The sequence below is a fragment of the Pagrus major genome, chromosome 2 (assembly GCF_040436345.1).
Source record: "Pagrus major chromosome 2, Pma_NU_1.0".
NCBI classification, from domain to species: domain Eukaryota; kingdom Metazoa; phylum Chordata; class Actinopteri; order Spariformes; family Sparidae; genus Pagrus; species Pagrus major.
The window spans coordinates 28,929,822-28,945,116 of record NC_133216.1 but is presented as its reverse complement, the minus strand read 5'-3'; the positions used below and the strand labels follow the sequence as shown (position 1 = coordinate 28,945,116).

The 15,295-nt window shown below is 43.3% G+C and overlaps 1 protein-coding gene across 1 annotated transcript in view; it reads right to left on the bottom strand.

Moving 5' to 3' along the window:
* The window catches only part of ecel1 (endothelin converting enzyme-like 1), a 40,959-nt gene extending 26,501 nt beyond the window's left edge, over window positions 1–14,458 (bottom strand). The window contains exons 1-6 of the mRNA XM_073491664.1: window positions 14,392–14,458; window positions 13,601–14,334; window positions 12,238–12,306; window positions 11,618–11,728; window positions 11,368–11,460; window positions 9,084–9,208 (exon numbers count right to left, since the gene is read on the bottom strand). Coding sequence (XP_073347765.1) covers window positions 9,084–9,208; window positions 11,368–11,460; window positions 11,618–11,728; window positions 12,238–12,306; window positions 13,601–14,334; window positions 14,392–14,458 — 1,199 coding nt within the window. The remainder of the gene's footprint in view (window positions 1–9,083; window positions 9,209–11,367; window positions 11,461–11,617; window positions 11,729–12,237; window positions 12,307–13,600; window positions 14,335–14,391) is intronic.
* Window positions 14,459–15,295: the final 837 nt, after the last annotated feature.

Below are 15,295 nucleotides of genomic sequence, written 5' to 3'. Positions count from 1 at the left end.
CCTAGCTATAGAGCCAACACACTCAGCCACTGTAGCTACACATTAGATGCACAACTAGAAGTCCAGATGAAAAAAAGAAAAACCTACAATGAGCTGTGTGTTGTTAACAAGACTAACAGTCTACAGACATGCAGCTGGTTCTGTAATGGTTCTATATAGATGCATCCTGCAGTACTTTGAGCTAAATGTTAGCATGCTAACATGCGCACAGTGACAATGTTAACATGTTAGCCAGGAGTAATGTTTTTTGACCGGCAACATGGCTGAGAGCCCACTGTTTGAGACTGCAGTTTTAACATTTGTAAGCATGAAACCACTGGATATTTTTAACACGTTTTTCCAGCCGTGTTAGTCACAGCAAAACTGGATATTTTGTGGGACGGCTGGCAAGCATGAGACCTCTATTCAAGACGTTGTTTCAACATTTGTAAGCATGAAACAAGTGGACACTTATAAGGAGAGACCACTGTTAGAGAGAGAATATCAACATATAAGTGCAAAACCACTGAATATTTTTAACAAGACACAATTTTTGTGCTGTATTAGTGGCAACAAAAAGAGATACTTCTGAGATGGCTGCCAAGCAAGAGAACACTGTTCAAGCAGTCCTTTCAAAATTTGTAGGCATCAAACCACTGGATATTGTTACAGCCATGTTAGTGGCAAAATGATGGAATATTTTTGAACAGACATCTGGACAATTGCCAGTTGAAAACAGGATGTTTTTAACGTGACTTTATGGTGAGAGAACCAGGTAAGCCAAAACATCTTCTCCTAACTCAAACTGTGGGTTTGAGTTAGTTAGTTTTTGTCTAAACCATCAGAAATTTGAATTAATGTTAAGTATCAACATATCAAACATAAAGTTTGAACATAACCCTAATTTGCAGAAACGTACATTTATTCTGGTGATTGGGTTGTTCCTCAACCATGGAATGAATGGTGGTTTACTGCAGTGAATATGAGGTGGTGATTTGGACAGAACCCTTCTCCAAAGGGAGGTGTATCGGATACACTCTGTAGATACCCTCATTCCATATGGGATGAATGAAGATATCTCACCTGCTTGTTTCTGATGATGTGGGTATAAACTGTGTTGTGTTGCTATGATTTGTCATGTTAGATATATCATGAGACTATGTGATTGACAGGGTTAGGGCTCCCCTGTTGGGATATACTTGTGCTAAAGAAGAAGCACAGCTTGCCTGGAATGACTGTTTTGACATGGGACCCAAACTTTGCATCACATGGTGACTAACATGGACTCTAAAAAACACGCAACAAATGATTAGTTTGTCTTTGTTTGTTTCTTCCCATGAAAATCCCTTACAGACTCAAATCCCCCCACTCTCCCCTACATGATTATGTGCACTGTATATGCCAGTGTGTGCTTAGTGCCGTGATGGAATCACAGCGGTGCTAAATGAAAGCAGAGGGACCGTCGGTGAGAGTGCTGTACAGATCAAGCAGTAGGTCTTAATCACCGAAGGACTGAGTGAAGGATCATTAGCTGAATGGATTTTAATGGCGCTAGTTACGGAGATGAAAAGACACTGTCCCTGTGCACTTCATCAACACATTACCACAGGTAATGACCCTGCAGGTAATGAAGGAGGGAGGGACTCCTCTTTTTACAAACTTGCAATAACCTGGAAACTGGAGTTTAATAATTTTATCTGTTAAATGATAAATTGAAGGTGGAATAATGGAACATTGACACAGTAAAACTACACGCACAAGCTTTCAAACTGCAAACTACAAACATCGAATCGCATTTATTGGGGAAGACTTTTATCCAAAGCACCTTACTGTAGCATGACTGCATATATTTTCAGCTCAGAAGACCCTGCTGGGAATCAAACCTCCACTGCTGCAAGCTACAGCGCCATGAAATCCACCATTTGGCGACAGGCTTCATGTGAAAATGCTTTACAACTACCTGAGTGTACATTTTGAAAAGCAGTGGCTCCGGCAGGAAGAGAATCCCCAGCTGCGACTGTTTCACTTCTTCGGATTACTCGTGAACACACATTGTATTTTACGCTGAAACACACCTGAATAAACAAGCATGAAATGATGGACTCTCCTGCTAGCCTTCAAATTGCGCAGCTCAAACACTCAGTAAAAATAACACACACCCAATTCACACACGACTGAGAGATAGAGGGAAAAAAAAGAGTAGTGGCAAGGGGGGAGTGTTTGAGAGAGACGCTGGTTTTGTCATTATGCTTTCCCCTTCATTGAGGCCTGCTCATCTGGCTAATGGGATTGGCTGCAGTCATTGCAGTGTGTGGGGACCGCACACACACACACACACACACACACACACACTAGAGTAAGGAGGGAGAAAGAATAAAAGAAAGATGGATGGAGGATGAGTAGATGGAGGAGTCGCTGTTCTTGTCAGTCCACTTGTCTAAAGGGAAAGCCATCAATGTGCGAACATTGGATGGGTGGATAGACAGAACAATGAAGAGAAGGACTTGGTCAATAGATGCCTATAACGATGGAGAGTGTTTATTCTCACAGATGGGGGGATTGAGAAATGGATGGAGGGATTTAGATTGATAGCTGGAGTTGTCAATAGCAACCTTAAATCACTGTGAATGAAGAAGAGAGGGGGAGAAAAGAAATGATCCTTACAAGGAGAATGACGGCTAGTAAAAGGAAAGGAGGAGGAAGAAGGATGAAGACCTGGGATTTTAACAGGAAGGGAGGTAAAATCTGGTTGAAGACAGTCGCAACAAAGAAAACAAGGGGTGGGAGAAAGTATGAAAAGGAAGGTGTGAGGAAGACGAGGGACGACAGGAGACAAAAAATGAAGGAAGTCAAAAGAAGGAAAGCAGGACAGTAGATGGAGGGATGATGCATTCATTTTTAATCATGCGCCCTGTCATCCTGAAACACAGACAGATGAAGCGAAGCAGCTCTGCTTTTCTCTTGTCTGTCACCTTTTCACCTCTTCGAGTAAAACTTCACACCATTGCTCCATTTTAACAAGAACCCAGGCTTTCCTCCTCTGTTTTTTGCATTGATACAAGTGTCAGTCTGTTGCAGCCTCTTCAACTGTGTTATATCTTCATGTGTGCCCTTGGACAGTATATGTGTGTGTCAGTCTGTGTTTGTGTTTGAGTGGGTGTCAGAATCCTGCAGCGTATGAAAGAGTACAAAAGAGTTTCTGTGGTCCATTAGTGGCCTTGAGAGGAAGCAAACCTCGCCATCTGCTCTGCTGGACAATGATATGGGCAAACACCTCTGCCACAACCCCTGACTCCCTCTGCATGAAGCCAAACAATGGCACTCTCTTTGTCTGTGTGTGTGTGTGTGTGTGTGTGTGTGTTTACAGCAGGGCTCATACTCTCTGTGTGGTCAGATGTGCAGGAGATTTATATGAACATAGACATGCAACTCTCTGGCATTCTTTGTTTTTAGGGCATTTCATGATGACTGCATGCTTTGCTCAGCTGGATGAGTGACTGGGCAATCATGTGGCTTTGTTAATCATGCTTGTTTTATCAAGCTCATGCACTGGTACTATAAGAAAGAACAACTCTTCATTTCCCACATCAAGAAAAGAAATTGGCCAAAAGTTCAAGCTGTGCTTATGGAGCAGACAGATGGTGGATTTAAGGAAATTGGACCTTGGACAAAACTGTCAAATACGAGTTCACTTCGCTTGGTTGCCATTACGTTATTTAGTTGTTATTTCTGTATGTCATTTTATTTTATGATATTTGGGCATTATAGTTCTAGAGACAACTATTTGAACAGATTCTCATGGTGCCCAGCTGGTGAATCCTAATGACTTTGGTCCACTTTGGGGGACCAAATTATTGTTTATTTATGTATTTTCAGTTTATTTGACAGGGACAATACATGTAGGCATTGTTACATCTTAAATAAAATGCAATCTGGGACTTCTAGCCATGGCTAAGTTGCAGTCCTTGTCCCTGCTTAGGCTTTTGAGGCATAAAACACACGATACAACACATATAGACATAAAAATAATACCACATATTAATAAAACAGACAGAGACAAGCAGCCTAGGACTAAGAACAACAACTAAGAACGATGATAATGATGTTTGATAATATTTAGATTTTCTTTTCAAAAGTTTAAATGTGTCTGAAAGTACACATCAATATGAATCAAAATAGTATAAGCTAGGACAAATTTGCAAAAAACAAGAGAGAAGAGTGGCCTGCCCCGGTAGCTCGATTAGTAGAGCGAGCACCCCATGTGCGGAGGCTGTGTCCTTGCTGCAGTGCGACCTATAGCCCTTTGCTGCATGTGATCTCCCCTCTCTCCATCATCCCATTTCCTGTTACCCTGTTATCTAATCAAGCCATGGAAAAGGCCAAAAAAACAACAACATCCGTAATGGCAAACTAGTTAGCCAACTAGGTTTTATTGAAACACATTGGCCAGTTATCAGTCTTACTCTTACTATCCCAAGTTTCAAAACAATATATTGTACATTCAGGCCTGACATGCTGCAAATTCTGCCGATTTGTTTATACATGGCACTATATGCTTCCTTATACGTTATTATAGGCCCAGTTTAATATACAACCGTAGTATTGGAATACGAGTCGAAATGTTCTCCCTGACTGGCTTTTCCCTGTATCGCTGTACCAAAGCAGAGCCTGTACAGAGTCTCTAACATTGCTGTAGATTCTTAGTCTTGTCATATTACTTTGATCATATTCTTTGTTAGCACTGTCTCATAAATGGAAACAATTCTATAAAAAACAGCAATTTGTTTTGGATATTGTTACTGATATTGAAAAGGATGTGAATTACTAGGAAGAGTAAGCATACAGGCATTTTACCCCCCAAAAAAGAGTAAAAAAAGGATTTTTTTTTCTGCAGGATTTTGCTCAGTCAGGTTCAAACTCCCCGTATCCCAATGTGAGTGCAAACTTCAGTTTCATGGTGTTTGTGTGTATGGGTGTTGCAACAAGCTGTGCGACTCACGAATAACAGGCACCGGTGGAGAGACCCCTTGATGTGAGGAACCGGGGCATTTTTAACACAGTTCTCATAGCTTTGCTAATGAGCGACACCCCCAGTATACCTGTGTGTGTGTGTGTGTGTGTGTGTGTGTGTGTGTGTGTGTGTGTGTGTGTGTGTGTGTGTGTGTGCGTGTGTGAACCTGCAATGCCAACCTTTGTTTAAACCCCCGATAAAGAACCTGGGAGACAGAACCTGGAGATGGACTGGAGGTGGGAGGAAGATGAGAATGAGAAAGCGAGGAAGAAAAGAGATTAAAAAGAGAAAAAATGATGGGATGAAAAAGAGTGAGAGAATGGAACAGGTGTGGAGGAGGATGAAAGGAGGTAGAGAAGTAACAGACGAAGAGATGGATAGAAAACAATAGAGGAGATGCAGATGGAGAGAAGGGAGAGTGGTGTTCGGGGATTGAGGCAGAAATGGGGGAAGAGGGTTATGCATAGTTGAGAAGGAAAGATGTTACGAGGGTGAAGAGGGAGACAGATGGAGAGCTTGGGAGCAGGGGACTGAAGAGGAGAGAGTTTGGTGAAGAGAGGATGAAAATGAAGGAAGAAACTGTTAAGAAGGTAAAAAAAAAAAAAAAAAAAAGTCAGAGAGGGGGTAAATCTTAAAAGTTTAAAGTGCTGCCTCCCACTGTCAATGTATAGAAACCCATTCCCACCAGGAATTAAAGTTAGCATTAGGAGGTATGAAGCCCAAATTATGATAGTGAATCAAAATGATGTTTTTTTAAAGGGAAAGTGTTCTCTACCAATGTTAATGTATTATATACTTGGACGAATATGACATAATATAAAGCATGTGGGGCCAGGGGGTACCATTATGGGAATGGGTGGATCCAATTTTGACCCACAGTCTTCTGAGCATCTCAGTCATATGTAAATAACATCTTTCCTCTTTATTATTAATTAAACTTATTCTTCTCTTCACTGTAAGCAGTACTTGAAGTGGGCCGGTACTTAGCGGCATGCAGTATTGGCACGACTACCTTTTACTCTTTTGTGTACTGTGACTTTTTTTTTGCACACCTACACTTTTCACAAGATGCAGGTACTCTTTTGTCTGCCTCTGCGCACCAGTTAAGTTGCTGTTCCTAAGCTGTTGAATAATGGCCAGAACTTTTTTTGCAGAACATTATGATGTCACAGTGAAGTTGACCTTTGACATTTTGTATGTAAAATATCTTTTTTATCCTATTAGACCAGACATTTTGTCCCAATTTGAAGAAATTCCCTTAAGACATTTCTGAGATCACATTCACAAGAATGGTACGTACAGTAAGGACAGACAACCCGAAAACATGATCAGCTATCACCAGCGCGAAGGCAGAAAAATTAAATATGGGTAAATCAGAGAGAATACAGCGCATGGCAGCAATAGTCCCTCAGAACTGTAGACCGTCCATCCTCCGCCTGCTTTTAACCTGATGGTATGATCTCCGTACACAATGTTCAGTCACTGCATGGAGTGCAAGGTGCAGAGAGAGAGAACAAGGGAAAGAGGAAAAAGTACAGCTCAGAAGGAGCCGAAATAATCTGGAAAATAAAGACCTGTATACTCTTTCCTGTAAGGGGTAGTATCTCTGGTGACGCTCCAGCTTCTCAAAAAAGACGCTCTATGCTCCATCCAAATTCCTCCCACTCCCACGCTACCTGCTTGCTCATGCTCTGCTCAACTCACATGCTCTGCTCAGAGCAACAAGAGCATCATGATGACAAAGTGTCATGTCCAGTCAGAGCTCTAAAGGTGATGCCAGATGCCCTTCGAAACTTGAAACTGTTTTTTAACCTAAAGGTTAAAGATATGTTGAGACTGAGCGAACATGTGATACAATGGAGAGAAGACAGGATGTCAGATAGACACAGGTGGAGGGGAACAAAAGACAGGGAGAGAGGATGATTGAAACTTAGTGTAAAATCTATTACTAAAGCCATCAGGGGGGATGGATGGACGGACAACTCAAAGAGAAGATTGGTAAACAACAAGGGAAGAGACAGAGCATGCGACCTGAGGAGAAGTGAACCCGGGCTAATGGATGTGACTGTGGTGAGGGTAGCTGTACTATTACAAAGAGGATTATGAATCCCTTAATGATATGACCCCAACTCAATGAGTATGCACGTTGGAGTGTTCTGATTAAAAAGTACATTTCACAAAGAGGGGTGAGCACAGGACAGCAGATAAAGGAGATAAGGAAAAATGGGAGCACAAAAAACCCAAAACAGAGAGGAGAAAATTTGGTATGGAAGAGATGTTTACACTGATGTGAGCTGAGCTAAATCACTGCAAAAAGAAAGATCCTATCTTTTGTTGTAGCTGATAAAAGTAAGCAGTAGAAAATACTAAATTTCAAGTGAAGAATAACATTTATTTGTCTCCTATAAATATGTAAATGGAGAAAGAAAAAAGAGCGAAAAATAAGGCCATAAATTGAGTTAAAGCAGGGGGCAGGAAGCCATTCTGCATGATCCCAGTGGACATTCAGACAATGGACATTTACCATAGATGCTGTTATACAATATGTAAGTGTCACACCGGTGCTTGTTGTGCATGGAGGACTGCTGGTAAACCCACATCCAAGCACAGCTTTGCTCTAATCCTGTTCTTTTTTGTAGGCAGGACACCCTCCTTCAGACAGCTGTATGCAACACTCTTTTACGAAAAGTTTGGTTTTAACTGCTGGATATGCCACAGTCTTTCTGATTCCGTCCTGAGCACTGGGGCAGTGACTGGTCAACCTTTGGGGCTTTTTCATACACATGTGTTGGCTTGGCATGACTTGGATCGACTTAGCGTGTCAGCCCAGCATGGCAGGGATTTGCATCTCCATTTCTCAACAGGTTTGGGCTAGAAAAGTACTTGATTAGGTTAAATCATCATGGTTTGGGATAAATCACTATGTTGCTTCTGTTACTTCAGTCACAAACATACCTACTGTACGTTACTTAAATCTTTCTCTCTAGTCCCCCAGATATGAGTTGAGTACCACAACACATGCTTGGTTGAGGAGAAGGGGACTTGCCACTAGACGTCACTGCAGCCCGCTTGGAGGTTGGGTGGACGCACTTTGACACCATTCTGGATTCACCATTCGCAATGAAAGTGGGAATGGAAACGCAAATCAGCATGGCATTAATCTCCTCGGCACGGCTAAAAGTGGTAGTGGAAAAGCCCCATCGAAGGATTGAAGGACAGGTGGCTGTCCAGGCACTTGGGTCCATGTTAACAAACTGGAGGAGATTTGCTGTTGTGAGGACCGTTTTGGTACACTGTTTCAGCTCTGTCATGAACCAGTGAGTTATGAAATTCCCAAAATGTCTGAATAGGTTATGCTGCTAGACAGACAGACGGACGGACGGACGGACGGACAGACAGACAGACATATATCCAGTCTCAGACATAAATGACAAGCAAGTAATCCACCCGCCAGCCAGTCATCTGGCCAGTCAGCCATGCATAAGGGCTGACTGCTGTTGTGTATTTGTGTGTAGAGCACAGTGACTATTGGCGAGCTGTCAGTTACTGTGACACACACCCTGACGTACAGCAGCCCTCTAAGGCCTCCCCTGGAGTCTGTCAAGAAGAGGAAGGGGAAAGAAAGTGCGTTCTTGTGTGTGTATGTGTGTGTGTGTGTGTGTGTGTGTGTGTGTCCGTCCATGTGCGTCTGTCTGACTCTGCAGGTGGTAGAAAAGTGTAGGTGTAGATCAATAATAATCAGCTGCAGCAGAGCTGGAAGTTCACCCAGGAGTGACTCACCACACACACAAACATGCACAAATACACACACAAATACATGCACAGCGCCACTCAAAAACCAATCTATACACCTCATGACACTGCGTAGTAGCCCAAACTATACTGACATCCCTTATCCAAAGGCAATGCACACACACACAAAACAACTTCAAACAAAAGCGCTTACTCATGCTCAAAAAGTACCGTCTCAAAAAATTCCTGCGTCTAATTTCATCGATTTTCCATACACCTCAGCGCCCTCGTCCTTCTCCCCGCTCTACCCTTTCAAAACCCTCCACCCCCCACCCAGTCACCCGTTTTCACCCTTCCTTACCTCTTTGAAGTGGTCTTGATGATGTCAGAGACTTTCTGTATGTAATCAGTGGCGAGCACCACGATCTCTTCATCCTCTGAGAAGTTGTCGTGGAAGATTCTGTCCAGCAAGCGTTTCCAGTGAAGCTATGGTGAGCGGAGGAGTGATACAGTGTGAGAGTCATAAAGAGTGATTCATTTACCCCCTTCCAAAAAAAGTTAACTCCCAACTCACAACCTTCCCAAGATCACCTTACAGCTACTGGGGCTAATTTTTTCAGATGCTTCACTAGTTTTTATTATTATTAGTATTATTATTGTTATTATTATTTTGAATAGTTAAATGAGGGATTGTTTAACCAGCCTAAACATAGGCTACTTCATGCTAGAGTCTTTCAAATGTTCAGTACCAGAAACAACCTGGTATACTGAATTTAAGGGGTTCAGTACAACGCCTTACTGTGACCTGATCACAATCAGGTCTTTCTGTAGTTCAAGACCTGATCCATTAATAGACCTTGACCTGATGCATAAAAAGGCTCAGAGCTTGCTGCTGACAGTAGGCAATATAACAATGCCAGGTTACAGAGGCACACAGCAGCAGTGGGCGTAAAAAATACTGAAACAATATGATACAAACAGAATCAAGCAAAGGCATGATCCCTGTTGTCAAAAGATAACTTTTGTGAACACTCAAAAGACTGAAGATGATTAAAGAACCAGTGTGTAGGATTTGGTGTCTTCTTGCAGTATGGTTGCAGCTAAAACCAACTGGAAACCCCTCCACTCTTCCTCACCTTCCAAGCGTGTAGAACCAATGGTGACTGCTAAAAAGTGGCAGTATCCATGCCTGGCAGATTAACTTAGCTGTCTGTTCACTTTTAGTTGCATTTTCTGCATAGATCTTATCTTTATAGATATAGAGAAAATAATGTGTTTAATGTTTTTAATTAGATTTTTAGGCCATACATGTCAATTAGGGGGACTGGGACCCCAATATTTCCAACCCAATTGCCAGAAAATGTAAATTTCTGCAAACCAGGCATATGTTGAAACCTTACATTTCTTAAGTTGCAACTTTATGTTTCTTTAGGTTCAATTTCCAATTTTAACTAGTGTGTCCACTGTGCACTGAAATGTCAACATGGTGCATAGGCCTATGACACGTACAAATTTGAATGTATCAGTGCTTTGCAGATGTGTGAAACTGCCAACATTTTATCATGTCGACTGGGCCGATATGTCTCACAGAACTTTTACCTGCCCAGGCTTAAAAATTCAACAAAAGATCAATTTTGCTTAAAGGGTAACAAAAGATGAAAATATTGGGACAAGCTGCCTTAAATCTTCAACAGAGATCTATCCTACTGTAAATTTAACAATTTCATTTTTTGGAATTTCTTTACTTTTTGGAAATGGTATATTTTTGGTGGCTAGGTACTTGCGTGCCAGAATCCTTGTTATTGTAACTAGATTCTTACAGTGAATTTAAATTTTGAGTGACAGAGCTCAAACATTTTACCCCATTTGGACTCCCAATCCAAGTTAAAGCAAGTAAACAGCGGTGTGGTAATAAAGTCATTTAACAGCATTCAGTTTTCCTGCTTCAATCTCTATCCTCTAATCTGCCCCAGTCCATGCCTCACTTTTTTCTTTCAACGGTCTCTCACACTCCTTTTTATTCCCACTCACGTTCACGCTGTCTGTTTCCTTGTGTGTCGTTTTCTTGGCCAAGAAACTCAAACTCTCTCTGCCTCTCAGAACACAGCCCAGATTCCATTTCTCCTCCTTCCCTCCCTTCCCCATCCATCCCTCCCTCGACCATGAAACATCTTGAGAATTCTCTGTCAGTGTTCCTGCTGCTTCAGAAGAGAGCCCCCACCTTCTGCTCCCTGCTTGTATCTCTAGCGTCTTTCCCTCTCCTCTCCCCTTCCTCCATCATTTCCAATACCCCCCAATGTCTCCTCATTTTCTTCTTTTCCTTCTCCCCTCTTTTGTTCCATCCCTCTACCACCCGTTCTACCCCTGCAGCGCGGACAGCTTTTGTGAGTCACTTAGGCCACACTGTGTGTGTGTGTGTGTGTGTAGCGCTTCACCACTCCCTCTATCCACACACACCTTCCCCTTGTGCGCTCACACACTCGCCACACTACTTAAAATGCTCAGTTGGAGTTCAAATCTTAATCCATCACGTCTGCTTCTACCCAAGATGCATGTGCACACACACTAGGTTTTAAATGATGTGTATTTTTATGTGCTGTATGTGTGTGTGTGTGTGTGTGTGTGTGTGTGTGTGCAGCACTCACACTTGGAGCGATGCGCTGTAGCTGCCTGAGGGTGATACGGTTATACATGGTGCTGATGTCCTTTCTTTGGTCATCATATTCTGCCACAGTGATCTGGAGAGAGAGGAGATTTTACTCAACACTGCATACACACACACGCACGCGCGCGCGCACACACACACACACACACACACACACACACACACACACACACACACACACACACACACGCATTCATATGAGCATACACATGTACATGCAATCAGCTCACATTGGCCAGACGGGTCTCCAGCTGTATAATCTCCTTGGACTTCTGTGTGGGGTCATGAGCTCCCAGCATGCTCAGCAAGCGCTCCATCAGGGCCTTGTATGCCGCCAGGATCTGAGAAGCACAATGACATCAGCACTAATAGACAGGAGGAGCTGCGACATCATCAGTAATGGGCGGTGACGGGTGTGACATGTGGCAAAGTGGACAGGATAACAAAAGCACAGCGGGTGACAGAGGAAAACAGGTGGATTGATGAAGAGGAGTGAGAGACGAGTCAATAGGACAGAGGAGGAGGAGGACAAGGAGGGAGGAAAGCAGGACAGTAGGAGGGGGAGATAAGAAGAAGCCTAACAAAAGAACAAGTGAAGGAAGGCAAACGTGATGTAGGAGGGCTAAAAGGTGGGAGGACGAGAATGGATGGAGGCAAACGACAAGGGGGGATAGAGGAATACAGGAAGAAAATTGTGATGGGAAGAAGGAAGAGAAAGGGAAGTATTAGATAAGTGGGTGGACTAAAGGGGAAAAGGAAAAGAGGGAAGGGAGGAGAAAAGGAGATATTACAGGATGGAGGGTGATGACAGAGAGTGGCGTATAAGAAGGAGGTAAGGAAGCATGTTTACCTTCACACTGTCCTCGTCCTCTCCTAGGTAGAGGCTTCTCTCAGGCAGCGTGAGCCCCTCCTGATCAACCTGCACACACACACACACACACACACACACACACACACACACACACACACACACACACACACATACACACACACACACACACACACACACACACACACACACAGTCAAAGCTCATGCACTAATTACATTTCCTCTGGTGTGTAGTCACATATGCATTGCCAAGCCCTCAGCAGATGCATATTCGAAGGACTGGTTAATATTTCAATAATCTGTAATAATGCCAACATTTAAAAGCCACTCAACACACTGCAAGCTATACAAATGAATTATTTATAACATACAAATAATGCCCACACAGAGTCATTCTTTGTGTCTTACTGATTTTTAAAAAATCTTTTTTTGAATCTCAGATATTAGCCAAGAAATATTACTCAAACCTAAAATCGCTGCTGTTTAATTCAAACCATGCATCTCCAAGTGTGTTGATTTTGAGCTTTGGATATAGACTAAAGGATTAAGTATTCCTTCACGGCTTTTAGAAAATTCTACTGCTTAATCCTAACAAACCACTTTAAAGCTCATTTGATTATCTGAAAAATGAATCGTCTCAAAGCTGAACACAGGGCTCTTTTCTCTACTTGTGAAAAGCTTGAAAAGACAACTTGGAGATACATGTTTTCAAAGGCCAGTGACAATATTGGAAATTAAGAGTTAGTTGGTATGTTTTAGCATAGCTTTGCATCAGACCAGATGTTACAAACCCCAGTCTATAAAAGCTGAACAAGACTTTTCCTCCACGTTCAAACATTCTCGTGATCTTCAAGCTTTACCAATCAGCTTTTTCTGGAGCTTTCATCCATATCTCTCATCCTTCTGTCAAGCAAATGGACTTTGTTCAGGTGCCAGCACATTGCCAACATAGAGAATTTCAATCATGTGATGATTCAGGTGGTTGTATATGTGGCTGAAAGTCCAAATGCTGAAGGTTTGTGAGATACAGTTGTGGGGCTGCTGCTCATGATTATTTTCATCATTGATTCATATTTTTACGATTCATTGATTATTCTCTTACACTATAAAATGTCAAAAGATGTCAAAAAATGCTTGTCAATTCAAGCCCAAGGTGACATCTTCGAATTTCGTCTTCAAATTTAGAATCTGATCACAGATGTGTTCCCACCGTTAAGGGTTAGGAAACTCCATGCTCAAGTTCATTCACTCTAATTTGAGGAACTGATAAGGCACCTAACAGAATGTGCCCGTGTCCTGTGACTGTGCTGTTTCAGAGGAAACAGAACACACAAGCGATGCTTTCACAAATATGCACTCAGTTTCCCAACATCCTTTTACTCACCCTGATTGCGTTCCTGGAGGAGTTTTTGTCATCCACGTTGACAGTGAGAGAGAAGAAGACTGCAGTGCTGTATACCCCCTGGGTCCTATACAATAGCTCATTGAAGTCCGGCCTCTGCGGTGCATCCTCTCTCTCCCAACCAGCAGCAGCGGGAGGAGCCCCCACTAGGTCCCACCCCCCACAGCTGTCTATCACCTCCGTCATGGGGTCAGAACCCAGCTTGTCGATCTCTTGGATGTTGACGCATGATCGATAGAACTCCTTGACCTTGCGCTCTGCTGAGTCAGGCCCACGCCTTCTTATGGGCTCCAGCAGGAGGCGCTGTAGTTTCTCCTCATTGTGCTCTCCTATGGCGGTGATGATGCCATAGCTGAGCTTGTCCTCGGGGATGCCGTGGCGCCTTAGCCATCCACCACAGGCGAAGGTGTAAAAGTCCTGGCAGGGCTGGATGGTTGGGTCAATGTTGGCCTGAACAAAGCGTGCTGCCCGCAACAGGGAGCGCTTTCGCTGGCAGTCCTGTCGGCACTGTGGGTCCTGCTGGGCATCCAGGGAAATGTACTTGAGTGCCAGCATGCTGCCCAAGATGACGCACATGCCTGCTGCAAAGACCAGTGCTGAGAGGAGGCAGATCTCCCTCCGACTCCATCGAGGAAGCCCTCCACTGCTGCTGGTGCTACTTAGATCTCGGTTACGACCATTGGACCAGGTCCCTCCCCTTGTACGCCCCATGTGACGGTCTAGACTGCCCCCTAGGTGAAGGGTCATGCCATTGCTAAGGATATCACTGCTATAGCGTCCGCCATATTTTACTTCCTGAAATTCATCATAGTGAGCAGTAAGTGAGTATGTCTTCTCCATGGCACTGGTCTGTCACTTGGTATGAAGTATCTGTCACTTGGTATGAAGTAGCAGAAGGATGTAGAGAGAATGGGATAAAAGAGGAGTTATTTATATGTTTAATGTATAATCATGACTACTTCTGAGACAAAAGAACAAACTCCCACTACAGGGCAAAACACTGAAGTGATGTCAAATTCCCGTTAGCCCTCTTTAGGCAAAGTCCCCTTTATTCTTTTCAAATCAAAAGCCGGCAAAGGGAGGGCCTCCCATTGTGCATGAGGGATCTCATGGGTACTGCTCTCTCTCTCATCGTCTTCCTCTCTGCTCTCTTTCCATTTGTTCTCCTCTCCTCCCTCTCTCCAACCAGTTACAGGTCACCTGTCGATAAAAATAGAAATAAGATGGGGAGGGCTGTAAGTCAGAGAGAGATAGGAAATTGAATCCGCGATTACAACAGCAGAGAAAGACAAAATAGGGTCTCTTTGGGCACATTTCCCCCCACTTTGTCTTGAGTTGTTTGTCGGCTAAAGTTGTAGGATTGATTGGTGATAGTCATCCCTTGGGGAGACGATGTCCCTGGGTGACTCATGGCTTTGGATGGCTCAATGCAGACAGGAGCAGAGAGCTGAGCATCAGTTGGGCATGGAGAGGTGTGGCAATCACCATAACTTAGCTTGTGTCAGGCCAAATGGATGTATAACTTTATACTATTACAGAGGGACAGACAGAATTTATGTCCTCTGTCTCGTCAAACTGAGGAAACACACACACACACACACACACACACACACACACACACACACACACACACACACACACACACACACACACACACACTTATACTACAGTGGGATC